We start from the raw sequence: 27,242 nt of genomic DNA, 5'->3' as shown, positions 1-27,242 counted from the left end.
TACCATTCATGGGACGACGGTGACGACAACCGAAACCACAAATATCTCCGTGTAAGGATCCCTCCCAGGTTATGTTCCAACACTACCCCTCCTGCACGAGGCTATGTGGCTTACGTCGTGTTTCGATGCAACAGACGAGGGCAAGTAACTTGTGCGATACAGGGTTCAACCTCAGCCTCCTGCGCAGGCAATACAACAAGCAGCTTTTGGTTTCAGACTGCCGTGGGAAACGACACCTGGGGTCCTTTGACCCGGATCGAAACCCGGACTGTAGTGACCTCTTTTACGGATGTTGCGGCACATAGCATCCCCGCGACCATCACGGCAGGCTTTGAAAAGCTTCCAACCACCACCACCGCCACCACATCTTGGAATGGCGGCGGGGCGAGGGCGACAGGACGGATTCACGCCGTGTTTGCGGGGGTAGCTTTGGTTGGAGGAGTCGTTTTGATGTGACGCGGGCCGAGTATTCGGCTACCCGAGTCTCCAACATACTGTTAATGATACAGTCTGGCACCCGGATCCGGGGCATGTCGGTCGGCGTCACTGTGATGCAAGGGAGCTTCGTATTGCCAACTCGCCACTGACCACTGATATGAGGCTCTGCGTCATCTCATGATCGCCGGCTCCTGCCCGACCAGCGGCTGTGATGGTGGCGTAATTTCCAGACCAACAGCGGCTCGTCTGCAACTCACCACTGTGCAGCAGGCAAGAGCATGCCAAGGATGTCCTGCTGTTTGCTTCGATGGCGCCAGCTGATTTGCCGCCTCAACGGGCATGATTGACCTGGTCTCAGACTCGGCCAACCGAAGCGCCGCCACTCGGGGTCCCCACTGGTCCGTTGCCGAACCGCCAAAGGCCAACACAGCCGGTCCGGCGGGTTACGGGACAAAATCACGGTGTGAAAAAAAGGATCAAAGTGAAGGTATCGCCGCCGGATTGATAGAAGCCCTCCCCGTGAGCCTACCTGCGTCACGCTTTCTCTCCCTTGAGTTAGGTTAGTTCACCAGTCGGCATTGACTGGAGTATAGTTTCGGAAATATGCCGCACATCGGGCTTTCCTTCTTCAACCCATGCCCGTTAGCGACTCGAATTGTTCTTGGGCTGACCTTATCTCGTCACATGGAACCTTTTACCGCTCGTCTATTCCGGGCCTTGCTTGGGTGCCTACCGAACCCTCGGGACATGGACCAACCCGTTGTCTCTCCAGCGCTAAGTCTCCCTTGGGCAGCGGCCTCCAGGTGACCAGACGGAATATTTAAACCTGTCGATGCTCGCCATTGCCTTCCAAGCCCAGGTGTAGCTGTGTTTCTCATCTGTGACTTTGAGAGTTGAGCCCCGTAATCGCCACCATGGGCCTTCGTGTCAGTCTTTCAGAAAGCCCCATTGCCAAGCCCTCTTCTCGGCTTGTATTGTACATCCTGGGCCTCCTCTTCCTCGCCCATATCATCCGAAGGGTCCGGCAATGGTACCGGCTCCGCCATGTCCCCGGTCCGCCTCTGGCTGGGTGGACGTCACTGTGGTTGACCAAGCAGTACCTCAACGAGACCTTCTTTCTGGACGTGCCGGCCCTCGTGGAGAAGTATGGTGAGTGATAGCCACCCAGGGTAACGCCCCAAACTTCCGTTCCCACATGTGCACTAATACAACTTTGTCTTGTAGGACCCCTGGTTCGGATTGCCCCGGACAAAGTCGTCTGCACCGATGTAGACATCATGTACCAAATGATGGGAGTCCGATCTGACTACAGAAAGTCGGATTGGTATACCATCGCTCGCATTTCTCGGAGCGGTGACCACATCTTTACCTTGATTGACCCCGAAGAGCGCAAGGAGCGCAAGAATTATATCATGCCAGCGGTATTGTTACCTCTCCCACCAACCCTTCCTGGATTCTCCTGACATTTTCTGGCTGCTAGTACGCCGGTCGGGGAGTTGACCACTTTGAAGAGGGCACCGATAGGGCTCTTACAGCCTTCATGGATCTCATCGACAGAAAGTATCTTTCAGCCGCCCACAGGGTCACGCACATGAACTTGGAAGACAAGTTACACTATTACGCACTCGACGCAATTGGTGAGATTGCCTACAGCGAATCTTTTAAGTATCTCGAGGAAGACCGGGACGTGAGGGGTATCCTCGCCGTCAACGATGCTACGGTCCCTCTCCTCATGTCTTTGGGCAACTACGTATGGTTCTGGAAAACACTCCGTGCATGGCCGTTCTACTACCTGTTGCCCAACGATGGAGATGAGAGCGGCTTTGGCGCCATTATTGGGTATGTCACCGATCCCCATAACGGCGGCGCCTGCGGGAAAAGCTCACCATTGTTATCCTGATTCTAGTCATGTGAGCATCATTCTCAAGAAACGCCTCCAACCCAACGTCGGCCCCAAGCATGACATGCTGCAATCCTTTATCGATCACGGCTTGCGAGGCGATGCTCTCAAGCAGGAAATCGGCATTCAATTGTACGTTCCCCATCTTTCCCCCCTCTTTTCCATATGTCTCCTCCGATTTCCCCCCTTCACTCTCCCCCACCATCCCCTCCCAAATATCAGCCAAACCAACCCTAACACCCCCCTCAACAGCTTCGCCGGCTCCGACACGGTCTCCTCCGCGCTCTACACCACCTTCTACCTCCTCCTAACGCACCCCACCGTCTACGCACGCCTCCAAGCCGAGCTCGACGCCGCCCACCTCACCACCACCACCACCAACCAAACCACCCCCCAAATCATCCGCGACGCCCAAGCCCGCACCCTCCCCTACCTGCAAGCCGTGATCCGCGAGGGGCTGCGCCTCTTCCCGCCGCTCTGCGCCCCGCCCATCTACAAGGAGGTGCCGCGCGGCGGCGACGTGGTGTGCGGGCGGGCGCTGCCGGGGGGCACGTGGGTGGCGACGGGCAACCAGATGTGGCACGGGAACCGAGAGCGGGCGTTTTGGGGCGCGGATGCCGACGTGTTTCGGCCGGAGCGGTGGTTGGAGGTCGGGTTGTTGGGGGGGTGTGGGTGTGGGTGTGGAGGGCCCGGGAGAAGGGCGGGTTGCCCGGCGGCGGCGGTTCGGAGAGGTTGGCGCAGATGAATCGGAGGGTGGAGTTGGCGTTTGGGAGTGGGCAGTTTGTTTGTGTGGGGAGGGGGGTGGCGATGGTGGAGTTGGGGAAGGTGTTGGGGGAGGTGAGTTTGTTCTTGCTTTGTTTTTCAACGCGTGTGCTATCTATTTGGTGTGTGGATGGATGGCTGACTGATAGGGGACAGTTGCTGAGACGGTATAACTGGTCTCTGGCCAACCCGTTGAATCCGCCCAAGATACGCAACAACGGGGTCTGGATGATTCGGGATTTCTGGGTCAGGGTTGAGAAGAGAGAGGGGTAGGTACAAGCTGGACGTGTGGCAGTCCTGGGATAGGCAGTAGGTATGGTTTATTAGGGGGATGAAGGTGAGTATCTGAGATGATGGGTTTGTGGAGTCGAGATTGATTCCAACAAAATGAAGTTGTGTAAGTGAAGAGAAGATGTTCTTAGCACGAAACTCATGATTGTGTCCCGGCTTCTTCAACCAACATCACATCTGGTCATCTGCTCGAGCGGATAGCGACGCAGGTGGTTGTGTTAGCAGATCCAAATCATCATTCCCAACATTTACCGCCTCATCGTCACGTCCCTAGCCGTTGCATGAATCCTTTCCTGTACCACTTTTCGTGACATCGGCGACATCTACATCACATTAAATCACACCGATCGGTTCAGACAGTTTGGCCTGACTCACGACCATTGCCTAGACATAGTCACATCGGTATCAGTGCAGTCAGGCGGTTCTGGGATTTGATGTGACCCCGAGCGCGTCATGACGTCAACAATGATCATTCTTTACTCCGTGAGATCAGACTGGGGGGTTTCAGCCACACAACCTACCTCAACTTCAACCCAAGGCATGCCGCATCATCCAAGATTTGACCTTCGACAATCAATCAATACAGATGCCACGCCTCACTTTTTGCGGTTTGCTGTTATGCTTCAACTTCCACCGACAGCCACGGAGTAAGACGTTACAGACGACTGACGGCCAAGAGCCAGTTTTTGCCCCTTGTAGGCCGTCCCCGCCTCCGTCCGCTCCGTTATTCCTTACGCCGTCCACTTCACCGTCCTATTCGCCGTCCTATTCGCCGTCCTCTTCACCGTCCTCTTCGCCGTTCCTGTCGTCGATCCCGCTGCCGTCACCTCCACCCTCCCCCCTAACGGCATCAACGTTACTAGAGCAGACCTCGAGCTTCCTGTGGTTGCCTGCCGACGTTGTTCTATACCTTTGCAGGGAACACCTGCCGCCTGCTGCAGCGGCGGCCTTGTCGCTGACTTGCAAAGATCTGTTCGGCCTCGTATTTCCAACAGCGACACCAAGGCTTCGCGGGAATCCGGCGGAGTCACAAAATCTACAGCTGCTACTCGAAAAGGACCTCGGTCAGCATTGGTGGTATTGTCACGGCTGCTCTCTACTCCACCCTATCCGTAGTCAGGGCCCGACTACCGACCTTTGCGGTGGTATCACTAGTGCAAATTATCGGCGGCGAATTCCCTGGAGCCCCGAGGGCTATTACCATAACTGTCACTGGCTTATCGGAACTAGTTTCGTTCTTGACTACGAAGCCGTCCGCCTGGTTATGAACCGTCATTTTCTCGGCCCGCCAAACGGCTTACCATTGGATGTATTCAACGTCGAAGCGATCCCGGATATCCCGGTACCATGAAAAGGAAGATTGCTCCCTGGGAAGAAAGGTGGTCAGCCCGGATCATCCAAGACGAGCTCTTCTTATCGGCTACGCGCACCCTAAACGGCGCCGGATGGACGGACGAGGACCTTCGAGCAGCCTTGGATCGCGAGACGCGTCATATCTGTGGGCATATCAGAGTAACGTCGCCACGCATCCCCTTTGCGGTAGTCAATGCCCTCCGCTATACATCTGGTCTATCCCCGGCCTCGTTCGCGCTGTGCCGTGATGTCGTCGAGTCATGCCGTCTGTGCATCACGGCTTATACAACTACAATAGAGCGCGGGCTAGAGCACGGGAAATCTTGGTTTATCACCATCACCTCCTATCATCAACTGGGAAGTGGTCGATCGGCCACTGAATTTAAATTGGTGACTTTTGGGCAGCGGTGTACGAAGGCTTCCTGCTGGACCAAGCGGGACACGGGGGCTTATCCGCCTGGCGTAGTCAAGGCTGCATGGTATCTGTACGAACCATGGCATCAGAAGGCAATCATATACGAAAGAAAAATGTGTTTCAGTTAACAAGTAGGCATTGAATGGTCTATACAGAGTACGCAAAGTACCTTACAATGCCGAGGTGGTATTCACAGTCAAGCCACGACCAAGGTTGCCACTGCCGACCTCTCAACATCCGAATCTGACCTCCTCCAACCCAACGCCCCCCCTTAAACTGAGCCGACCCACCGCCGAGCCCATATCAGTCGATGCAGGGCTACCGGAAAGGAAAGATCCTCAACACGAAATCCGGCCCACCTATCGCGAATACGATGCTGCAAACAAAAGGGAGCGATGAGAGAAAACAGCGAAGGAAAAGCGATGGAGAGGCGAAATGAGAGTGGGGAAGCGGTTTGGGAGTGGCGAGAGAATGGAAAAGAGAAGCAGAAATGATCGAGCGAAGAAATAGGGGATATGAACAGAAGGCAAAACGGGCAGCTGAAAAAGACTGGGTGAGGGACAAGGCGGAGATGAGTGAGAGGCGGAGAATGAGAGGAGGATGTCCAAAAGAAAACAACAATGGGCCAAGGGAAAGCAACATACCTGAGCGGGATTGTCTTGGCGGTAACACGCTCAAGAGAATGTTGCCGAGCCCCGGCACCACGTCAGAGGTGCAATTCCAACGCCGGGGTACCTCTAGTGCCTTTCTAAGAATGCAGGTCTAATGTATGATATCGGGTCCCCTAGAGGCACCATCCGCCGCCTCGAAGGATCGACGGATGGAGCTGCTGCGTTTCCGCCGTGTTCACGCAAGCAGCCAGAACGGTGGCGCCGTAGCTACCTTTCCGTCCCTTCAAGACTTCAGTGCCTTGGGTCTGAGTGGCCGTTGACGCAGGTTCTGACTGCGCCATGCGGCGGCCACTCACTGCCGCGACGAGGGCCGACATCTGCCCAAGGGCTTCGGTCGATGACTCTGTCACCCTCACGATAGCGTCAAGGACATCCCTGACGTTGTCGAAGCGGCTGTTCAAGTCATCCCCGAACTTTTCGATTTCATCCGTGATGGCCATAATGACCTCGAGTATAGCCTTCTGATTCTCAACAGCGACCATCAGGTTTTTATCGAGGGACTGAGCAGCATCGATGAGGGCCCTTAGGTCCCCACCAATGGTGTCCTGACCGCCAACAAGGCCCTGCTGGCCTCCGATGATAGTCGTCGGGCCAACCACAAGGCCACTCTGATCATCACGAACTTCCACTAGAAGCTCGGGAACCCGGTCATGGGGAGGGAGTGGGCGGAGCCCGAACCAACGCAAAACGTCACCTAGCACGGGCAATGCAATAAGAGAGGAGGTGATGCTCCCAATAAGCGTCAAGACCGCGACCCAAATGTCAACGAATGCCATGATGTTTCTTCAGCGTCAGAAACAAAGTTGAAGAAGCAGTTTTCGGTCTGTTATGAAGAGGGAAGGGAAGAGAAGAGAAGTGGAGAGGCCCGCGAAAAGAGGCAGGTTTTAAAGACCTGTCCCGAGGCAGTCGCTGGTCCTTGCATTCGGATCATTTGTATTGTCCTGGAAAGCGCAGAGTGATATTTTACATTTTAGGAAGGTTAGACGCGGTTCGCTGTTGGCAGTTACCTACTGACTGACCTACCAAGGTAACCATGAATCCGTGCTCTTTCTGTCCGGGAAACGAAAACACGCTGTGGGAAGAAGGAACGAGAGTGATGGGCACCCCGCTCACGCAAGATAAGAAGGTTTTGGATGCAGCTCGGAACGGCAGGAACACGGGCTGTGCTGGGCGCGCCTCCATTCTCTCGAGCAATGAGACCGTTATGACCGGCGGAGAAAGGTAAACTTGTTGTGTCGTGCACAGAGGCAAAGGTTAGGGTCAAGAAAGCTTCCAGTCCCCAAGAGGAACGAGAGCAAACTGCTGGGAACGGCCGCTACCGATAGGGCCATCCCACCTTAAAAGTCGAAAACGTCCTAGCGGTCCCCTATGAGTCTCGGGCTGTTGCTCCGTGATATGAACCGCATCAACATATAAAGTAATGTGTGTTAAGGGAGAATAGGTAGATGCGTGGGGTAGTCCCTTGACTGGGTTTACGTTACGGATGTTAATTCAGGTACCACCCACACACGTACCTGAACGACCCTGGCTGGCACCTTGTCATCGAATGCTGCTTTATCGGTCACCTTGCCGACGTACAAATGCACCTTGGCAGTCCGAACAAGCACATCGCAAACTGCTGTCCCGTATCCAACACGGTTATCGGCCTCGTGGTTAGATTTGCTCCAATCCCAATAGTCGATGATCTTTGAGCCATGCTGTTTAAGGCAGTGGTCGATTCGCTCGTAAGTGGCGTTAATCCCAGCCCGGTGTTGAGAACTGCGATCTTGTCCACACTGTCACCGGCACGCCGCCGTTTATTCAAGACTAGGTCGACCTTTTCTGCGAGTAACTTGAACCAACCTGCGGATGTGGCTCTGGGCTCGGTAAGCCGATGTATTTGGTGTTATGAACTGGGTTCAACCTACGTCTCGGATGGGGTGGCAAGGGTAACAGACTCAAAACAACTCGGTGGCGCTGGGCATGTTGTTGGTTAGGGGTAGTCAGTATGAGAGCAACGCCAAAGTTGCTGAAATGCAGTGTACATACTGGGCGCCGCCGGGAGGGCCGTCGTTGGGGGATTGGACGGCTCCGTCGTAGCGAAAGTGACCGTTCTCGTCTCTGAAGCTTCAGTTAGCCGATAGAGATTACTGCGAGCCCGGGTTTTTCTTTGATCAAACCCATGCTTCACGGCCGGCGTTGACATTGATCTAACTATTTTTCCTTGAGAACGCGGACACGCGGACACGGATCTTGAACAGTGATGCTGCCGGCTGCCGAGTGTTCGGTTGATCGTAACGGGAATCCTGGCTTGCGGTTCAGGCATGCTGTCCGAATCGACGTCTTGCGACCGTTCGTCGTCGGTTGAAATCGTTTGCCGCCAACGCCGTTTCCGCGGTGGCCGGGCCGGGGGCTGCAGGTCCTTCAAGATGCTCAATGGCAACAATTTTGTCTCGTATGAGTCTCCCGCATATCTCGTCGTTGGTTTATAGCTTTTTTACGGCCTTGCTCCGCTCAATTTTAAACATCTAGTCAAACTGCAAGCACGTCTCGGCCTTGAGATATGACTCGCATGAGATCTTCAAAGTCTTTTTTTTCTTTGATAGGTACCTCAGCGTATAACATACTGTCGCTGCATCCGGAAACGGCGGCCTTTCAAACCTCGGATTCCCAAGCCACAAGACATCATTTCACGAGACCTGTAGCGTTACATGTGGTTAGCCACTTGGCGTTTCAGCACTATCGGACCGAGCTTAAGCTACCATTACACCTCCTCAATCTGGCCCCTTCGCCTTTAGTCTCTCCACTCTCCCCGGGTCGCGGAGATTGCTAGGGCGCATTGACGGCGGGCAACCAGAGTCTTGGGTCGGCGAGAAATCAAAGAGAAATGCAGCAAGGACCAACGCCGTGCCTCCGATGATAAACTGAATGGGGGAGAGCTTGCTCCGGAGCCATATCATCGGAATTAGGACTTTGAGGGCCAGGATCACGGTTTTGAGGAACAGTTCCGCCAAGGTTGCCGTCTGTGATCGTGGCTCACGTTCCATTTTCAGAGAGGAGGACACAAGCTCCTTCAACAAAGTAGCGCGTTAGGCCACGTGCTCAAGACATGTCTGGTATTGTGCCACCCCGTGTTTTAGCATGGTCAAGGCTCACGCGGTCGGTAACCTCTTTGTCTCCATCCCCACACGGACTGACTTCACGTGTTCGCGGCGTGGCCAAAGAAGGGTTTCCCATTTGACGGCCGCCCGACCACCCCGCGCTCGACTCGTCGCGTGGCTGCCGCCTCAAGTGATGCCATCCCGGCTTCGCTCTCGGTGTTGAAATGACCAGGGGTTTGAGGCGCGACTTCGCGGGTCAACAACCCCCCGGACGCGCACTGGCCAGTCTGGGGAACCTGGGTCAATATTGGCGGTCATTTTTGGCTCAGCCCCACGTCCCAGCTGGAAATAGGGGCTGATTAAAAAAAAAGAGTTCTCCTCCTTGAACTGTAGCGTTTTCCTATTTGAACTGTAATGGTCCGTGCGCCAGCCAAAACGGGAAGGCGGTGAGCTGCATGATTCGCCGCCCTACTTTGGGACACAAATCATGGAACTTCGCTCCCAACAGCCACCAGTTTCATCCAGCAGAGCGCACGAATACCAAGAATTCTTGATTCAAGGAAAATACCCAAAACTCTCAATTCTGCTGCGAGAAAAGGAAAATAAAGACCGTTGCTTCCAGGCCGAGGTCATTCTGACCCTCGGACTGCCACGTGAATGCAGTCCTCTACGCTGTCTTGCGTGACTTCCTGTTGCTGCACCTCCTGCCGTGAAATTGGGGCTGTTGCCGGGACGGCCTTCACTGCCGAGCTTTTGGATTTGTTATTCCGGCCTCTCTTCGACGCCGGAGGTCCTTCTACCTCGGCTAGGTCCTCCGATTCCCATTCGGAGGTTCAAGGCTTTAGCAACGCCTCGCCAGTGGCACCCTGTCTTGGAAATCGTGGTCTTGCGGACGGTTGCGATAGAAGGTCTGGCTTGTCCCCGGTCGCAGTAGAGATCAAAACGCGTGGCTTGTCCGTTGATGTAGTTCGAAGCTCGCCTCTTCACAAATCCCAGACCGTAGGACTTCCCCTAAAAGTTCAGATCAAGCAAGAGCTCGTTGTAGGAGGCGTAAGCCGGGCCAGTAAAGAGACGGTGGCCTGGCGGATACTTGGTGGTGCGGGTGCACCATAAGGAGACCCTGTCAAGACAGCCTCTGGTTGGAGTGAAGCCGGTAACTCTTCCATGTCCTGCAGACTACGCAATGACATATATTTGATAAGAAAACCTGAAATCAAAGAATCAGCACATGAATAATCCATTCTAAATGCTTAAATGAGGGTATTCTTACTGCGCCGTTGTGGCCTTAGCATGCTAACTACATCCGGATCGTTCAAGCCCCCCTACCCCTTGTGGCAGGCATCAAGCGGCAGAATTAATTAGCCGACGTTTTGCAGTGTGGCGCACGGACCATTACAGTTCAAATAGGAAAACGCTACAGTTCAAGGAGGAGAACTCAAAAAAAATTCGTTCGTATTGCGATCGATTGCGTTTTGAGCAAGTGATGAAAGTGTACTGTGCTCAACGCGGACGACGAGACATGGGGATGACGGCGGCGACAATACCTGGCCGTCAAACTCGTCGCCATAATCGTCAACGAAGCCATGCCGATCTGTGGTCTTTAAGCTTTCGCAACCCTCGCGGTGATCCGCGCGCATGGCTGGCCTGGCCAGCCTGGCGAGCCCGGAAAGCAAACCTTTGCTGTTGCAGTTGCATCACGATCGGACTCCACCTCACCGCCGTTCAGCATGCTGCATCCAGCCCAACGCCTGTCGACTCCTCTCAACCCTGGCCGCAATGCATGCCCATGTTGTGAATCACAGATGTTGCCTCTCCTCGTCCTGCCGCAAGGGTACTGACATGGGACCGGCGAGCGCGAGACGCGTGCAAGTGTGCCAATGCTTTCCTCGCTGCAGCCGGAAATGGGCGTGGGGGATAGCGTGGTGGAACTGCAGGAGCCAGAGATCGACAGTGTGGGGCCATATTTTGGGTGCAAACTTGTCAGCACTGAAAACAAATAATCGGGCAATTGTGCCGTCGGGCTTCTGGATATGTTTTAGATATGTTGACTGAGTGTGATTGCGGCGTGTTAAACACCGATGCAGAACGTTGATAGGTATGCGACCGACTTTAGCCACCGCGTGGGTTGAGGGTCACCGTTAAAAACCGTTAATATGAGAATGGCGAATTGCCGTTGCGAAGGTTTTGCCGCCGCTTGCCCAGGGGAAGGCCCAAGAAGGAACGGCTTTGCGTGTCTGGTTCGGTTGGCCCAACCCTTGCTCGCTCTGCCCGGCTTGTGCTCCACTTGCCTCGCCTGGTTCCTCTGCCGGGGGCCGGAAAGTGCCAGGAACTCAACGCTATACCGAACTGGGACAGGGCGTCAGGGCAGACCTGACGATCGTTTCCTGAAGCAAAAGTGGCAGGGTTGAAACAGTTCGGCGCCAAGTCGTCAAGGTGACAACCATTTCACAACCCGGCGGGGTCGGCCAGGAACAAGCACAACATCCATGGATGGCAGGAACAAGCGGCAAGGCCAAACCCCTTCCCATCATGCCGGGTTCGGCTTGTGTGCCGACCCACTGTGATGCTGCAAGGCGCTCTGGACCTTGCGAGTTTGCGTGTGCCAATGTGTTTTCATCAATCCTTTTTGTTGCATCCGGCCCCCTCGACATCGAGCCCTCCCGCCATTCCCTTGACGCGCCTCCATAGCCTTCACTCTTTCGGCTTTGGACGCCTCGCTCTCACTCTCACTCGATCGTTGGTTAGACTTAACTCTTCTAACTACCCAACTCTCTACCCGTCACTCCTTGACTCAACTCACAAGGTCGGGTTTCCCGGACGATTCGGACTTCGGGATATCGAGACGTGGCTTCCGCGGATCGACTTTGTTCCGACCTCCAATCTCTGGGTTGCCATGACACTTTGACCATCCTTTGATATCAACCTCTAAACGCAACGAGATGCGGCTCCCACCGCCTGGGCCGATCAGGGAGAAACTCCGGGGAAAGAGACTTCTGGGGGAACTCGTCGAGACACTCACCAGCCCGGTGTGCAAGCTCCTCCCCAACTCGCCGGGATGTGCTAAGTCGGAGCCGGACCCGGCTCCGACACCCGACCCGACACCACCGCCGCCAGCTCCGGCACCTGCGCCTGATACACCCCCGCCGGCACAGGACCCACCTGCCGCGGTCCCTCAGCCTACGAACCCGCCGGAGACCACTAATCCCCCGGCCACTCAACAACCTCCACCTGCGGAGGGGACGGGGGGCAATGGCTCTGGAAACTCGGGTTCGGGGTCAAACGATGGATCCTCGGGCTCGGGCTCGGGATCTTCCGGCTCTGGCTCGTCAGACGCTGGCTCTTCGGGGTCCGGCTCTAGCGGTTCCGGTTCTAACGGCTCAAACGGTTCAGGCTCCAATGGCTCCGGGTCTACAGGCTCTGGCTCCAATGGTTCTGGGTCTACGGGCTCCGGATCCGGTTCGTCCGGGTCGGGTACGAACAGCGGGTCGGGTTCCGGTAGTGGAAGCGAATCGGGAGGAACAACCGGAAATGACAGTAATGGGGGGACCAGCAGCGGTGGTGGCACGACCGGAGGGGGCAGCAACAGCAGCAGTGGTGCTGGAAGTGGAAGTGGCGGATCGCAGAGCTCGGGCAATACGCCGCCGGCAACCAACGGGCAGGGTACGGGGTCGCACTCCACGCCTGGCACCACCGATCAGGGCGGTATTGTGGTAGATGGTGCTGGTGTGCCGGTTGTCACGCAAAAGGGAAATGACGCCAATGGTAACCCGGCTCCTGCCGGTTCAACGACGACATCGGGAGAAACCGGATCGGGCTCGTTTACGGGCGACGGCTTTTCTCACACTGACTTTGGGGATTTGGCCGCCGGCTCCGGGGCGTCGTATGGGAGTGGGAACAGCAATGGCAACACCGAAAACGGAGGGTTTGGCGGGGTTGGTAACGGCGACAAGAACAACAACTCGGATTCCGGTTCGCACCCAAGCTCCCTCCCTGGTGTTATTGGTGGTGTTGTTGGTAAGCCTATCACCCCCCATATCGCAATATGTGCGGGTCTTCTAACTGACTTCGCAGCCGTCCTGGTTCTTCTTCTTGTCCTCCTGGCTCTGCTGCTTTACAGATACCGACGCACGCCTCGCGTTCAAGCTTTCCTTACCAAGTACACGCCCTTCAAGTCCACTCCCTACTCAGAGAACGACAAGAAGCGGTCATCAATGGGCGCCGGTCTGCTGTTTACTGACGGCTGCCACGGCGATGCCCTCATGACGGAGAACAACCGGGGCACGGTCGGTTACGGCACTATGCAGCCTTCTCCCGTGGCACACCCCGGCCCCACGGTTGCCCGCCCCGAGCGCGCCGACGGCCCTCCCGAACTCGTCGTCGCACTCCCGCCCAGACGCCCTGGCAGTCCCACTAGCCCGTTCGAGGTCTCGCCACTGTCGTCTACCTTCCCTCAGAGCCCGCCACGAGCAGTAGCGCCTCGCCGGACTAGTCAAGATTCTCTCGGCGGTATCAGCATTGCTAGCAGTGGTGTGTTTTCACCGTCTCTGCTGTCGTGGCCCGCTCCGCCGTCCGGTGCCCCCAGTGTCATGACTTCGCCCCCCGCTAGCGCCCATGGAAACCTCAACGATCTCGCGGCCAAGTATAAGCCAATGACACCCACACAGCCGACGGCGCCTTCGCATACTTTCCCGCCCCCGTCGCCTGTGAGCCCGTCGAACTGGCAGAAACCATCGGGCTGGGACTAAGGGAGCAACGTGAGGGGGCTCGATTCCGGCGTTTCTGGAGCGGTGTTCCGAGTTATCGGTGTAGGTCGGTCTCCCAAAGACCGGCCCGGACACGGACACGGGTGGATTCATGACACGACCATGAGATGAGGTACTGCCGAAATGCCTCGTCTACTGACCAGTACATGACTTGTACATCCTCACATTTATGCGTTGTGTGCTAATTATGCGCAATCTCCTATCACTGTCCATCGACTATGGTCAATCTTTTTCATTTCTTTACTGTTTAGAAGTGGTGTTGGTGGGAACTGGTGGGAGCGCAAAATCTCAACCTCCGTGTCCATATACCCCGACCTCTTTGGAGCCATAGACAAACTAGCTATAATACCGTAATCTTCCCTGTGTATATTGAGCAAAAATATCAAGTTTGTTTTGCTTTTGCATCTAGTTCTCATCCATCTATCAGTGACTACGAATACCTAGATACTTTGTATGCCTTGAGGTGCCAGGATGCAACTGACGTTCTGCCTAAATCTTTGGTGTAACCAACTACAATGGGGTTAGGGTTAGTTGTGTATGTCGTTGTTGACCCTGAGGTCTGCCTCTCGAGTCTCAACTGGATGAATGAGGTCCGCAATTTCGTAACTCGCTGATTTTAGATCCTTTTCGCGCCTCGGAATTAGCGCGGAAGTCTATACCCCTATCCCCGCCATCTCGCACTTTGCCCTCACGTTTCTGACCAAATGGAATGGATTTATCATTTCGGGAAGGCGGGCACTTGCTATGCGCGTATCTCGGCACCCGCGGGCCGCCGCTTCTCCCACATGACGAATCGACCCACACAACCGCTGTTTTCAAGAAACTACAAGTAAATTGAACGAACGAGTTTGTGTCACTGCATTATTTCGCAGTCGCACTCTCTTCTCATGGACCCGAAATCGCCATTCTCTACCAATACAGGCCAAGAATCAGTGCACACTTCCGCCGACATGGCCACCACCGAAGCCTTCTCACTACTCAGCAGTTCGACAAGTCCTTTCGATACCACCACGACCACACACAATGGCCGCCCATCTCGTCAACGCATCAAATCGAACTCACAAAGGTTACCTTCAATGCCCCATGTCCAAACACGGCCCGGCCAACTAGCAAAGCCTGATAAACGTCTGCGGAGGAGGAAGCGGTCTCGTGGGTACCTCCGAGGACTCCTCCAGCGAACCTGGGCCATACCTCTGGGACTCATTTTCGGCTTCCTCGGACTTTACGCCTTTAACCCGACTGAATCCAATGTTGTCCATCATTTTCTCTTTCTTTCCTACAAGCTCGATGATGGCCAGTACGGAAAGGGACCTTGGGACTTTGCCTTCGTCGGCTTCTACACCATCTTCCTCACCTTCACTCGCGAGTTCATCATGCAAGAGGTGCTGCGGCCGCTGGCGCGTCTGGGAGGGATAAAGTCCAAAGCTAAGCAGGCCCGCTTCATGGAGCAGATGTACACGGCCTGCTACTTTGCTTTTTCTGGGCCACTTGGACTTTACACCATGAAACAGACCCCCGGCCTATGGTATTTCAAGACGCGCCCAATGTACGAAACGTATCCGAACTTAGCCCATGATGGCATCTTCAAGTTCTACTACCTGTTCCAGGCGGCCTATTGGGTGCAGCAAGCCATCGTGATGGTCCTCGGCCAGGAGAAGCCGCGGAAGGACTTCAGAGAGCTCATCGGGCACCACATCATTACCATCAGCCTCATTTTCCTGAGCTACCGCTTCCACTTCATGTACATCGGCATCTCCATCTACATCACGCACGACATCAGTGACCTCTTCCTAGCCGTGAGTCACCCCCTACTTTCCACTCATACCCTACCAGCCCAACTAACCCCCCCCCCCCCCCCCCCACGGGGAACAGATCTCCCAATCCCTCAACTACATAAAACACCCCGCGCAGGCGGTGACCTTCGCCCTCTGCATCGCCGCCTGGATCTACCTGCGCCACTACCTGAACCTGACCATCCTCTACTCTCTCGCCACCGAGTACGCCGTTGTCGGCCCCCTCGCGCTGGACTGGGCCGCCCAGGAGTACAAGTGCCGCGGCGCGCAGGCCGCCACCTTTGCGCTGCTGGCCGCGCTGCAGGGGCTGAACTTGGTTTTGGCTGTATTGCTTGTTTCGGAGCGCCTATCGCTTTGTGGTGTTGGGGGTCGCGAAGGATGATTCGGTCCGAGGGGGAGGAGGAGGAGGGGGGGGTTGATCAGGGGGTGGTGAAATGAGGAGGGGGAATGGGGAGGGGAAGGGGAAGGGGGAGGTGAAGGGGGAGAATGGCTTTGGTCAAGACCTGATGGAAGGGTTAGGAGGGTGCCAGGGCTGGGGTGGAGGGTCTGTTAATGATTGTTGTGGTGATCGTGAAAACTATAATGGCGTTGGTGGGACTGACAGCCGCCGGCTGATTACACCCTAATATATAATTCATAATACTATCGACGCCGGCGATGGGGGCTGCAAAGGCTCGTCCATTCTACTTCGTTCACACCCCCTGAGGAGGCTGTTGGCCTGGGTCACCCGCGGATGTGTCACGTGTGGCCGAGCAAGTCGTCAGATCTCGGGAGGGTAGTTATCGAATAAAATTGCTGTTGGAAGTGAGCGGCCTGGTACAGCTACCTGCTATGTGAGAGGTGGTCGGTCCAGCTCATGACAGAGAAGCAGGGGGGTGTGGTGTTTGCTGTTTGATGAGTATGAGTGTGGAGCTACGGCGATGAGGTTGGCACAGGCTCTGAAGCGTGTATTATCAAATCAGTTCGTAGGGAAGGCCTCTTTCGATCATTGCGGCTGGTTCATGTATCTAGTACATTAGTAACGTAGGGAACCAGGCCTTGCTAACGAGCAGCTAGGTAGTTGAGTCCTGCCATATCTACGGTTCCGATATGTATTTGTTCGCCATGTTACTTCCATACTCGAGACATAATGTCTTTCCCAACCACGGTGGGTGTTCATAAAGGTACCTAACCAAGCTAGTGTTAAATATGATGTATTAATCCGACTTATCTATGAGCCGTGGTTCCTACAAAACCTGCAACACGCTTCAGGGAATCACACAGAACCCCTCAGGGCAATACCCGTGATCACACGCATAGCTGCACAACTCGGCATAGCTCTCGTCCCTGCCTGGCGCCGGCACACCCGGGGTTCCCGTCTGGCCTGGCCGTGTCCCCGCCCACGTGTCTTTGTGGCCGTACAGGGTACAGGAGCAGGTGTCAGATGGGCAGAAGCCGTGGCGGCAGGAGAACTCGCACAAGCCCATGTAGTCGCCCTCGCCCTCGCCCCGGACGCATACGGCCCCTTCGGTCGGGGTGGTGGTGTACGGGATAATGGTGCAGACTCTTGCGGGGAGGATGTACATGTATATGCTGTAGTAGGCGCATATAAAGCTACACAAGGCGTCATACTCGGCCGGAACCCCCAACATGCCCCAGCAATGGACTCCCGGAGGCGTATCCGGAAGAGGTTCGGGGGTGGAGGGATTCGTGCATGTGCAAGGCGCGGGGCAGAAGCCGAGGCGGCAGGTCCGATCACAGAGGCTGTCGCCTATTGTTTCCGGACCCTTGCCGCCCACGCAGTCGGTAATAGGGAAGGTGGGCCATGCGCTGGGGTCAGTAGTAATGGTGCTGCTGCTTGCTGCCACCGAAGTGGTTGTCAACTGGAAGATGGCATCCCAATCGCAGTTCCCCGATTGACAGTTCCCCTTGGCGCAAAAGGCAGTGCCGGTGCCGCAGGTACCGTTGTGGTGGCAACAATCCCCCCATTTTCCGGCACACTTTCTGCTGCCATGCTGCCAGCCACAAGTACCATCGGTGCTATACTCCACATCGCCGAAGCAGGCTCCTTCATAGCAAGTGCCGTTGGCGCAATCCTCTCTGTGGGGGCAGTCAGTCTGGGCTCTGAAGAGAGATAATGATAGTTTGGAGTGATTCGGCTCTTTACTCGGTGTTACCGCAGGTCCATGTTTCTGCGTTGCAGCACTGCGCCTCGGTCCCAAGGCAGGTGGCATTGTTGTGCTGTGGGCCACAGAAGCCATCGGTAGAGCGAAGGGGCTCAATAACTGTACGTTGGCGTCAGTCGTGAGTCGTCAGGGGATAGATACATCAGGTAGTAGATAAGGTACGACACTCACACCCGATGACACAATATTTCGTGTTTGGCTTGAGGTTGGAGCAGTCCGGCAGCACGGTTGGGTTCAAGAAGAAGAAGTCCTTGAGAGCGATGCCGTACAGGTTGGCCATCTCGGTGCATGTGTAGTAGGTTGGATCCTCGTATGTATTGTGCCAGAAGCGGCAATTGATCTCGCCGGGCTGGATGACAGGCCGGGTGACCCGGGTCTCATTGCGAGCCACAATGGGTATCATGGCCGAGGCAATCGGAGCAAAGGCCATGTCCGTGGCGCCGGCAGGAGACCGTTTTGCGACCCGATCCTTTGTCCATGTTATGGGCGGGCAGTCGTCGGCAAGAACACCGGGAGGCTGCGTGAAGAGCAGAGAAAGTGCAATAGGGAGGACTTGAAGAAGAAACATCTTTGCAGATCCAGGATGGCTGACTTGCGCTGCTGCAGCGGGAATTGAAGATAAGAACCGCGATAATATAACGACCAGTCTCACCGGAGGCTGAGTCTGGAATCCCCCGGCTAAAACAAGAAAGTAGTCCACGCTCGACCGCGGAGAAGAAAGAAGGAAAAGGGGTTCCCTCCGTCCACATGAGGTAGTCTACGTTTGGCTTTGGGGGTTGAGGGATATCGCAAGCGGCGCGGCACGATAATAGCCGGCGAGGCTCTCCACTCTCGCCTGAGCCCTGGGGACATATTTACCTACCTTAGTATTATTGGCCGACAAGTGCTGCAGCCAAGACGCTGTTGGTTCCCGCGCAGCCCTGCAAGTACCATCGGGGAGTCCTTGCTCGGGAGGGCTGGCGCCTCGCCCGCATCTTGCAGCTGCTTGACCGAAGACAAGATTAGAAAGTGGCTAACTGTAGCATCAGTGTATTCTCACCCGTTCGCCGTAGCGCGCAGCGCGCTCGGCCGACCGCCGCACCGTCGACTTACTGCGGCGTCGTGGGTGACGGCGGCCAACTCCGCCACCCACGACACCGCGCTGCAGGCTCGCGTCACCGCCACCAGGTCCCAGATCTCTCTACAAGATGGAGAAGTGCGATTGTGTTTACAAGGTCGGTGCCTCGACAAAATGCACGATCGGCGAGTTTGATAAGCTCCGACCCGACTGTGTCACCAAAGAGTCGAGATACATGGACATGGATGGAACCGGAGTGGCCGTCGAGTCCGACGAGTTCATGTTCATCAGCGAGGACCTGGATGTACCATTTGCACGCTTGGGCGACTCTGGGTCTATTGTCTGGGACACACATGGAAACGCAGTGGGATTGTTGTTTAGAGGACAACGTCCCAACCAGACCCGCGGCTGGTGCGTCTATGTGACACCCATCGAAGACGTCTTTGAGAGCATCAAGGCCAAGTCAGGTAACAAGATTCAGGAGATTCGTTTTCTAGGCGAGCCCTAGGGGTACTTCATTTATGTAATATTAGGTTTTCGTTTCCTTCCTAGACGTCGCCGCGGGCCCGTTGGCATTGTCGCGGGACCCGTTGACGTCGCCGCAGACCGTTGACACCTCTCCGCTTAGGTATCTCAAGATCTCTCCTCTAATGATCTTCTCGTCCACTCGGTTGCCTCGTAGAGCACATCACTTCCCATCCGAGAATATGACACCCATCGAAGATGTCTTTGCAAACGTCAAGGTCAAGGCACACATATTATCTACCACAGTACAATTGACATTGCCGGCATACCCAATTCCACAACGCCATCCATCCAGAACCGACAACGCCGCCTTTCCTATGCCGTCCATTCAGTACCTATTCAACCGGATATTGATGGGGATTCATCCCTCCGCTCGCTGACCGCAACCCCAATCTCGGACCTCCTGTTGTTGATTCCAGCACAGCTCTGATCCATCACCTCCGAATCATAGTGTGACACTGCCTCGCCAAACGGTGGCGCGGCCCTCATGATGCGAGCCTGCGGACTTCCTGCGCCGCTGCCGCTGGAGACGTTCTCCATCTCGACGTGTTCCACTCGGCTGGTAGTGGGAAACGACCCTGTCGCCTTGGCCGCGCTCGGCTCCACCCCGATGTCGGGTTGTGGGTGTTGGAGATTCAGAGGGACACCGCATCGTTCCTGTTGTTGGTTGGTGTAGACGATCTTGGAGGACAACATGTCGATGCTAAGTCGGGAATTAGCTGCAGGCCATGCGGTTGGAGGGCGGCAGGGGTGGAGCGAGGGGGGGCGAGAGGGGTACGAACTACATAATGATGGGAAAGAGACACTCCATCGTGTAGCAGAAGCGGTCGACTTGGCTGGCCAGGTTGGTCGCTCTCTGGGCCCTGTCTTGAAACCAGTAGGTGACGGCGCGCATAATGCCGACGAGGGCAAGGAGCGCCAGGCGGACCTCGGTGCTGCGCATCAGGTACCGTAGCAGGCTCGCCTTGCTCTGCCTCCTGAGGCAGGACATCTGGGCGTGGGTAAAAGTCCTCAGAAGGTAGAATGCGTTGACGGATTCGAGAATGGCTATAAAGGGGAAGTAGGCCATATGAAGGTAGTTGACGGTCCTTTGGAGCGCCGCGTTCTGGCTGTTGATGTACATGACCCGAGTAACGGCGATGTTGATGCGAACCACGACGATGGCCACCATGGTCGTCCAGAACAGGCCCGCGTATACGTACCACTGCCTATCCCGTAGAATGCGACTTAATATCACATAGCTATACAGCGACATTCCTGCTTCTTGGATCTATCGTGGACAAGTTAACGCTGCCCGTTTTCATGATGTGTCACAGTGCCTTGCATCTCGCCGAAGGCGGCGAAACAAACCCGAGGCTGCTTACCATCCATGCCATGTCCGCAAAGGCCGAAGCGACCGCGCGGTTCATGCTCGGGACGGTTGGCAAGTAAAACGCGTAGAAGCAAAGGCCATTTGCGATGGCGCAGGCGGTCGAGGTTACGAGGGGAACGGCGGCGATCGGGGACAGGTTGGTGACGCTGATGACCAGAAGCCCGAAAAAGACGTTGCATGCCCCGATGGTACTGAGAATTGACCAGCTCAACTCAAAGAATATTGGGTCGGATGCCATGGTGGTCGAATGGAGCTGCAGCCCGCAGCCGGGATGAGCTGATGTAAAGTGGAAGAGCAGAAGTTGGCAGTCGCGCAGTCATGATACAGATCAACCGGGGGCGGTGGCAAGGACGTGGATCCTTCGGAACCTTGAACCCTGCTGCCCTTGTGTTGTCAAGTGGTTGAAACATGGAGTTGGCCCAGACCCAACTTGGCAACCCATAACGTGATCAGTCAAGGGCTGGGGCGTTCCCGGTAGCCAAGCTCGGCGACGGCCATCGTGTGCAAAACAGAGCACGAATCAGGAGTGCCCTATCGACTCTGCGAGGTGGAACGCGTCAAGGTGGTCAGTACATGTAGGCAGACATTGGGCAGAGTCAAGAGCATATAGGTGCACTCTGAAAGCAATACGCCTTCGTCTATAATCTGGTCTTTCGATGCTAGTAATAGCAAGGTACCTTACTCGCGACCATAATGCGGCAATGCATGCAAGCAACAGTTCTGTATGTTTTCTATAAGAGAACCCCTAAGTACCTTTACCTTATATTTCCACCCTGTAAGCCAAAGCAAAGTCAAAAGCCCCCTTATCTCTCCCACTCCGGACAATACATTTTGTTTTCCCGCGGCAATGGTAATAGTGGTCCGTTCGCCAATGACCCCCACCCCTAGCTCAGTGTTCCTGTTGTTCAGGATGAAGGGGTCGTGCATCTCGTCGTAAGTTGAGTGGAACGGGCAGCCCACGGCTCCAATGTGAAGCGAGGTGATCACAGATTTTCATCCCCTTAAGAACAGATCATCTGTCCGCGGAACTCCTTGCAATTGCTACCAGGGGCCGTGTAGCCACGCTTGTCAGCCTCTGCAGGAGCAGCCCCATCGCGAGCGCAGATCATCTGGCCCCGAAATTCCCGGCAATTGCTGCCGGGCGCCGTGTAGCCACGCTTGCCGACATTTGCGGGAGCAGCATCATCGCGAGCGCAGATCATCTGGCCGCGGAACTCTCTGCAGTTGCTACCCGGCGCCGTATAGCCCTTTGGGGTGATGGTGGAGGATGCTCCTCCTGTCGGGAGAGCTAGAGCCAAGGGAGCGAGAAGGAGTAGGATCGTTTGAGAGACGGCGAGCTTCATGTTGACAGACTGTGAAGGGATGACGAAGCTTGGATGGGTGCGAAGGTAGCGTTAAGATTTGAAAGGCCCAAGACTGGGAGGAAGGGCTGAAGAGTGAGGTGCGTCTGGCGTCTGGTGTCTGTCTGTTTGTGTGTCCGGTATCAAAAGTACTGGCCACTGAAGGGGAGAACTGACCCATTTTATACGTTGACTACGAAATTCACCTAGTTTTCTTGACGGGATCCGAGTATGAATCAAGATGCCTGCGGAGATTCGCACCCATGGTGTTTCTTCCCAAACCGTCGACAATTTTCAACAGGATCAAGTGAATACCCACAAATGCCTAAGAAGTGGCGACACCAATATAATCCATTGACTCGCTTAGCGAGCGGATATATTCCTTAGCCCTACCGAAGCTCGACCACGGCTTGGCTACAACCTGCCTGGGTCCGGATGCCACGGTGAGACTAAACTATTTGGTAACCATCAGGGTACAGTAATCCAATTCGGCTAGTCAATTCTGTTCAGCCATAATAAGCCGCATAAAATCGAATCTTAGCACCTTGTATAATGGCAGGCAGGGGACAAATGTGAAACATACAGAAAGATACACCGAACCGTGGAGACTTGGTTGCCCCTTAGACAAATTATTCTCCGCCCGATGAGACCTTTTTAACCGCCTCGGGTTTGCAAAGAGACATCTGATATCTGGGCTTTTGGTCCTATTCGTGGCTACGACAGGCGTCACTTGGCATATCTCACGGTTGTAACCACTGTGTAATGGAATCTGGACAGGGCCACGGTACCTTGGCAGCCCTTCGCTTCTTCAGCCATGGCCCATGGTCGAGACACACAGCTCCTTCGGTGAATCTGAGTCTCGCCAGGCCCGAGCCCCTGTCACCACTCCGATAGCCGCAAGCTATGCAATTTCCAGGAGCTCACTTTACACTTTGCAAGGGTCATCGTTGTCTGAATCTTTGTCGTGCCAGGCGTGGGCAAATTACATAGCTACAAAGTTTAAGATCATGGTTTGCTTGCTGCCTTGGGAGAAGTTTGAGTCTGTCAACGCCACTCTCCATTCCATCGCAACTACATGCCCGAGGGCAGTCACGCACCTTGTAGTATGCGAACCGGACCTGAGAATCCGTCGTTGCCACGAACACGACTTGTCAGCCTCGCCGTTCTGCCACGTCCAACGCGGGTATGGTTTACCGTTTCGATGCCGGAAGAGTCCATGTACATGTACGGTGCTAACCTCAAACAAACCGAGGATCATGAATAGCCGTGACGACGTGGACGGTCGGTTTCCGTCTCACCGTCTGCTCTCCCAGTTCTTGAACGGTGATGAGCTCCTCGTATGGGTCCATGTACACGATATCGGCGGTGCCACGGATAGCATCCGTTAGAGCAGACACGGAGGCTTAGAGCCACCCGACCAAAACAAAGGCTTCGGCTACCACGGCGGCACTTAAAGCAAGCCAAAGAAAGTTAAGGGTGAGCGCAATACGTTGTGGACTCAACCCCTATAGGATTGAGACCCAGGCTGGGGGCAGTCAAGGAGGGACGTTATGACTTACATGTAATTACACGACTCGGTGCGCCGAAGGCAATCCTGATATAACCCGAACCCTATCGAAAGTCAATTAAATCCCAGTTTAATCCACCGCCTTCAAGGCCACGGTTGTCTGTGCCAAGTTCGGCATCTCAATGCATGCTGCCGTAGCCCCAGCCCCACCCCCCCAACACATGCAAACATCTGCAACCTCACTTGCAAACGGAACGCGATGGTCAGAGTGGCCAGACTGGCAGTGCATTTCTCAACAATTCCATCGTGCCACGGTCAGCCCGAGTTTGTTTGAACTAATTTACGAGATGGGTCGTTGAATAAAACTTGATCACGATGGCGGGGCAGTACTAAGCGTGCAGTGACAATGATACGACTTGACGCTCGCTGTGCCAACTTGGTGCCATGATTTGGTCAAACCTGTCATCCCGATCTAGGCCTCTGCACCGCACCCTTTCCGTTCAACTTCCCCCAATAACTGGAGCACGGAGTGACGTCCTCGGCGCGTGGGGCCTACAGCCTGGCCCCTCCCCGGCGGTGGAGTGTTAGGCACATGCAGCAAGAGGCCGTTTCATCGGCCAAAGGCAGACAGGAGGCAGACGTGAGGCGGACACAGAATCCGAAGCCTGCCAGTCCCAGCTGCATCCTTGTGTTACGGTCTGCATGAGAGGAGCCGGGAAGGCCCCGGTGGCAAGTAAATTGTTGAGAGGTACCTGACAACAAACGGTAGAATGGAAGCCTGCGAAAATTTACCAAGTTTACTTCTTTCCTATGCCTCTTTCTCTCGCACACACCCTCCAAAAACTTGTACTTTTTGCCAAGTGTTCAAGTTTTGAGCAACTTCTACATTCCCATTCCTTCTCGCCAGTGCTTCTCTATCCTCTTCTCTTACTTCTCCCAACTTTCCAACCGCGATCTCCTCGTTCATCAATCCACGACTTTACGCACCACTTTTTTCTGTGCCATCACGACTTCGTTACTGCCTTGGCAAACAGTCATCTTGCACCGTGCTGCTTTCCGTTGATCACTTTTAACGATGGCGCGCGATCAAGGTGGTTGGCGCGGTTCTGGTGGAAACTGGAGAGCATCTCGGCAAACCCACCGCGGCGGCCGGTCTCGCGGAAATTCTTCTCGGGGCGGTTCGTCTTCTCAACCGCGACGTGTTTGCCATCAATTTCTCCGTGGGAGATGCACGTACGGCGACTCGTGCAAGTTCTCGCACGACGATCAAGATGTTGAGCGTGTCCGCGAGCAAGAGGCGTCTGAAGGGATCACGCCGGGCGAAGCCAAACAGACCCGAGAGAACTATTTCGACTTCAAGCGCCAGGTCCGCCAGCGCAGCTCGTCCATCTCACATCTGGGTGCAAATCCCCAGCTGGAATGCGAGGAGACATGGGAGCTCGCGGGCAGCATCATGGATAGCCCCAACCGAGAGTTCCATCAATCTGTCGCTAGAGACCTGGCCGACGACGAGATCGGTGGACCAGCATTTATCCAGAGAACCATCCGATTGTGCACCACCTCAAAGAATGATGAAAGTTGTCTCCGACTTGCTCGCGCCGCCCTCAGAGTCATCACCCACCAGTCGATGCTCCTCTGTCTGTCGATCGATAGTTATGTCGGCACCGTCTACCGAATGATCGGCGGAATCAGCGGTGATCAAGGGATTGCCTTTTTCTTTGACCTGAACCGGCGTCTGACGAATACTTCTCATTCGCCGCGGAGATTCCTCACTCTTATCGCCTCGTCGCTCCACGAACTGCTCCGGCGAGAGCGGAAGTGTCTCCTTAATGATGCTTTGCCGGCCCTCTTGAATGCCCTCGGCGAAAAGACCACTCAGCTTCGCGGTGTGGCTGCTCAAGATGCGGTGGAACCCACGGGCGACCTTGATGCCGTCGCTGTCAAGGTTGACATGGCTAAAAGGATGATGGATGGTGTGCGTCGCGGCGTCGTAAACCATGAACCAGCCGATGGTGGCACGGCGAGAGTTGCTGGCGCCATCGAGTCAACCTTCCCTCTGGAGGTGGTTGTCCCAGGAGGCAACCATGACAACGACTTCCCCGACATCACCAAAATCGAGATATTCCCTACTCTAGAAGAGGTCACTTGCAATATGGCCGAGTATCTGCCAAGCACCGACTTCACCCGGCCACATTTTCTTGCCGATCCCGTCCAGCGCCATCTCGATTCTGCCTTTCGCCTGCTGCGCCATGACACCTTTGGGCCGCTCAAGCAGGTCATTGGCACTCTCCTGGCACAGCCTGACGTCGGCAACGCTGCCGCGTCAAATCGGTTTATTAATGGCAACATCAGAGCCCACAGCTACTCCAGGGCCAGCATTCAGCACGTGCTGGTGAATGACTACCTTGAGGCCATCGTATCGTTCACGCAACCGCCGCAACTGCGTAAGTACACCCTGCAGGAGCAACGGCGCTGGTGGGAGGATTCCTCTCGGCTCGAACCCGGTGGCCTGGTGTGCTTCATCTCAACCCGGGGTGACCAGAAGTCATTCTTGTTGTTCGTGGTCACTAGGAAGGAGACCTGGGACGTCCGGGATGACAAAAACAAGAGCACCCTTGTTTCGGAGCATCTGAATCCCGCTGTCACGGTGAAGTTGGCGTCTGAAACACAACAAAACATGCGCTTACTCCACCGCATGTACGTCGGGAAGCAGGAAGGGTTGCTGATCGAGCTGCCCGGCCTTATCCCCGAGACATTTGTCCCCATTCTCGGGAACCTCCAGCGGATGATGCGAGATGGAGACCTCGCTTTCCGGCGATGGATTCTACCGTCGACGGAGCACAACAACGATGAGCCACTTATCGTGATATCGCCACCGGCCTACACCCGCCGACTCGGGTTCAGGTTCCGACTTCAATCAATCACACGGAGTGGGAAAACTGCTCTCACCGTCAATCCTGCTGTGCCTGGGGGGGACGTCACTGCAGAGGCCCTTGAAGATGCCACTGGTCTCGACCGAGGGCAGTCTGACAGTCTGATCGCTGCCCTGACCCGCGAGTATGCCCTCATCCAGGGGCCGCCAGGCACAGGAAAATCATACGTTGGTGTACAGTTGGTGAGGGTCTTGCTGGACCACGCCGACGAGGCAACGCTCGGCCCAATCCTAGTCATGTAAGGGGTCCCCGGTCTCCTGACTCCTCCGAACCGAACTAACGTTACGTCTCATACAGTTGCTACACAAACCACGCGCTGGATCAGTTTCTGAAACACCTTCTCGGCGTCGGCATCGACAAGATCATCCGAATCGGAGGTCAGAGCCGCGCCGAAGAGCTCGGAGGCAAGAATCTCCGCGTCGTGAGCAAGGAGACCAGCAAAACCACCGTTGAGAACCAAATCCTGGGACGGAACTACTCGGAGTCCAACCACTGCCTCGAAAATGCCGGCAAAAACCTGAAATCCCTGCACCAAATTCACAAGGGCAAACTTAACTGGGCTAACATTCAGCATTTCTTGCAGCGCCATTACCCAACGATTTATGCCCAGTTCTCGTCGTTGGAGGTGGACGAGAAGGGATTCACCCTGGCTGGCAGCGGTGACCCTGTACAGCTCTGGCTCGGCAGGAAACAGAACACGGCCACATGGAGAGGGGAGGCCGTTCATAAACGGCTCGAGCTAGTGGATCGGGGGAAGGGTGAGAATGAAGTCTACATGGAACATAGTTAGGGCTGTATTCGAAACGTAATGGAGCTGAGACGAACACTGAAGCAATTGCATGATTCCATCCCGGTGAACTATTCTACGTCCTGATCT

General features: G+C 55.3%; 10 protein-coding genes across 10 annotated transcripts in view; 5 read left to right on the top strand and 5 right to left on the bottom strand.

The window, feature by feature from the left end:
* Positions 1–1,352: 1,352 nt before the first annotated feature.
* Positions 1,353–3,083, top strand: CHGG_10078 (uncharacterized protein; the record flags this gene model as incomplete). The annotated part of the gene is made up of 5 exons (XM_001228004.1): positions 1,353–1,587; positions 1,663–1,859; positions 1,919–2,277; positions 2,345–2,470; positions 2,591–3,083. 5 exons carry the CDS (start codon positions 1,353–1,355, stop codon positions 3,081–3,083), a joined length of 1,410 nt encoding a protein of 469 aa, XP_001228005.1.
* Positions 3,084–4,156: 1,073 nt separating this feature from the next.
* Positions 4,157–4,667, bottom strand: CHGG_10077 (uncharacterized protein; the record flags this gene model as incomplete). The annotated part of the gene is made up of 2 exons (XM_001228003.1): positions 4,157–4,361; positions 4,492–4,667. 2 exons carry the CDS (start codon positions 4,665–4,667, stop codon positions 4,157–4,159), a joined length of 381 nt encoding a protein of 126 aa, XP_001228004.1.
* A 1,276-nt stretch (positions 4,668–5,943) lies between these two features.
* On the bottom strand, positions 5,944–6,606 carry CHGG_10076 (uncharacterized protein; the record flags this gene model as incomplete). Its single annotated transcript, XM_001228002.1, has 1 exon — positions 5,944–6,606. The coding sequence occupies one exon, from the start codon at positions 6,604–6,606 to the stop codon at positions 5,944–5,946; it is 663 nt and encodes a 220-aa protein (XP_001228003.1).
* Positions 6,607–11,849: 5,243 nt separating this feature from the next.
* On the top strand, positions 11,850–13,655 carry CHGG_10075 (uncharacterized protein; the record flags this gene model as incomplete). Its single annotated transcript, XM_001228001.1, has 2 exons — positions 11,850–12,924; positions 12,982–13,655. The coding sequence occupies 2 exons, from the start codon at positions 11,850–11,852 to the stop codon at positions 13,653–13,655; spliced, it is 1,749 nt and encodes a 582-aa protein (XP_001228002.1).
* Positions 13,656–14,623: 968 nt separating this feature from the next.
* On the top strand, positions 14,624–15,848 carry CHGG_10074 (uncharacterized protein; the record flags this gene model as incomplete). The annotated part of the gene is made up of 2 exons (XM_001228000.1): positions 14,624–15,469; positions 15,585–15,848. 2 exons carry the CDS (start codon positions 14,624–14,626, stop codon positions 15,846–15,848), a joined length of 1,110 nt encoding a protein of 369 aa, XP_001228001.1.
* Positions 15,849–16,713: 865 nt separating this feature from the next.
* CHGG_10073 (uncharacterized protein) lies at positions 16,714–18,199 on the bottom strand (the record flags this gene model as incomplete). Its single annotated transcript, XM_001227999.1, has 3 exons — positions 16,714–17,545; positions 17,613–17,730; positions 17,803–18,199. 3 exons carry the CDS (start codon positions 18,197–18,199, stop codon positions 16,714–16,716), a joined length of 1,347 nt encoding a protein of 448 aa, XP_001228000.1.
* A 619-nt stretch (positions 18,200–18,818) lies between these two features.
* CHGG_10072 (uncharacterized protein) lies at positions 18,819–19,196 on the top strand (the record flags this gene model as incomplete). Its single annotated transcript, XM_001227998.1, has 1 exon — positions 18,819–19,196. One exon carries the CDS (start codon positions 18,819–18,821, stop codon positions 19,194–19,196), a length of 378 nt encoding a protein of 125 aa, XP_001227999.1.
* A 798-nt stretch (positions 19,197–19,994) lies between these two features.
* Positions 19,995–20,823, bottom strand: CHGG_10071 (uncharacterized protein; the record flags this gene model as incomplete). The annotated part of the gene is made up of 2 exons (XM_001227997.1): positions 19,995–20,483; positions 20,578–20,823. The coding sequence occupies 2 exons, from the start codon at positions 20,821–20,823 to the stop codon at positions 19,995–19,997; spliced, it is 735 nt and encodes a 244-aa protein (XP_001227998.1).
* A 763-nt stretch (positions 20,824–21,586) lies between these two features.
* Positions 21,587–21,928, bottom strand: CHGG_10070 (uncharacterized protein; the record flags this gene model as incomplete). Its single annotated transcript, XM_001227996.1, has 1 exon — positions 21,587–21,928. The coding sequence occupies one exon, from the start codon at positions 21,926–21,928 to the stop codon at positions 21,587–21,589; it is 342 nt and encodes a 113-aa protein (XP_001227997.1).
* A 2,579-nt stretch (positions 21,929–24,507) lies between these two features.
* The window catches only part of CHGG_10069 (uncharacterized protein), a gene marked incomplete at both ends in the record, with an annotated part of 6,560 nt that continues 3,825 nt past the window's right edge, over positions 24,508–27,242 (top strand). The window contains 2 exons of the mRNA XM_001227995.1: positions 24,508–26,603; positions 26,663–27,032. Of these exons, the coding sequence (XP_001227996.1) occupies positions 24,508–26,603; positions 26,663–27,032 (2,466 nt within the window). The remainder of the gene's footprint in view (positions 26,604–26,662; positions 27,033–27,242) is intronic.

Source organism: Chaetomium globosum, genomic scaffold (assembly GCF_000143365.1).
Source record: "Chaetomium globosum CBS 148.51 scaffold_7 genomic scaffold, whole genome shotgun sequence".
Taxonomy (NCBI): domain Eukaryota; kingdom Fungi; phylum Ascomycota; class Sordariomycetes; order Sordariales; family Chaetomiaceae; genus Chaetomium; species Chaetomium globosum.
The sequence above is the reverse complement of the archived record's forward strand: the minus strand, read 5'-3'. Positions and strand labels throughout refer to the sequence as shown.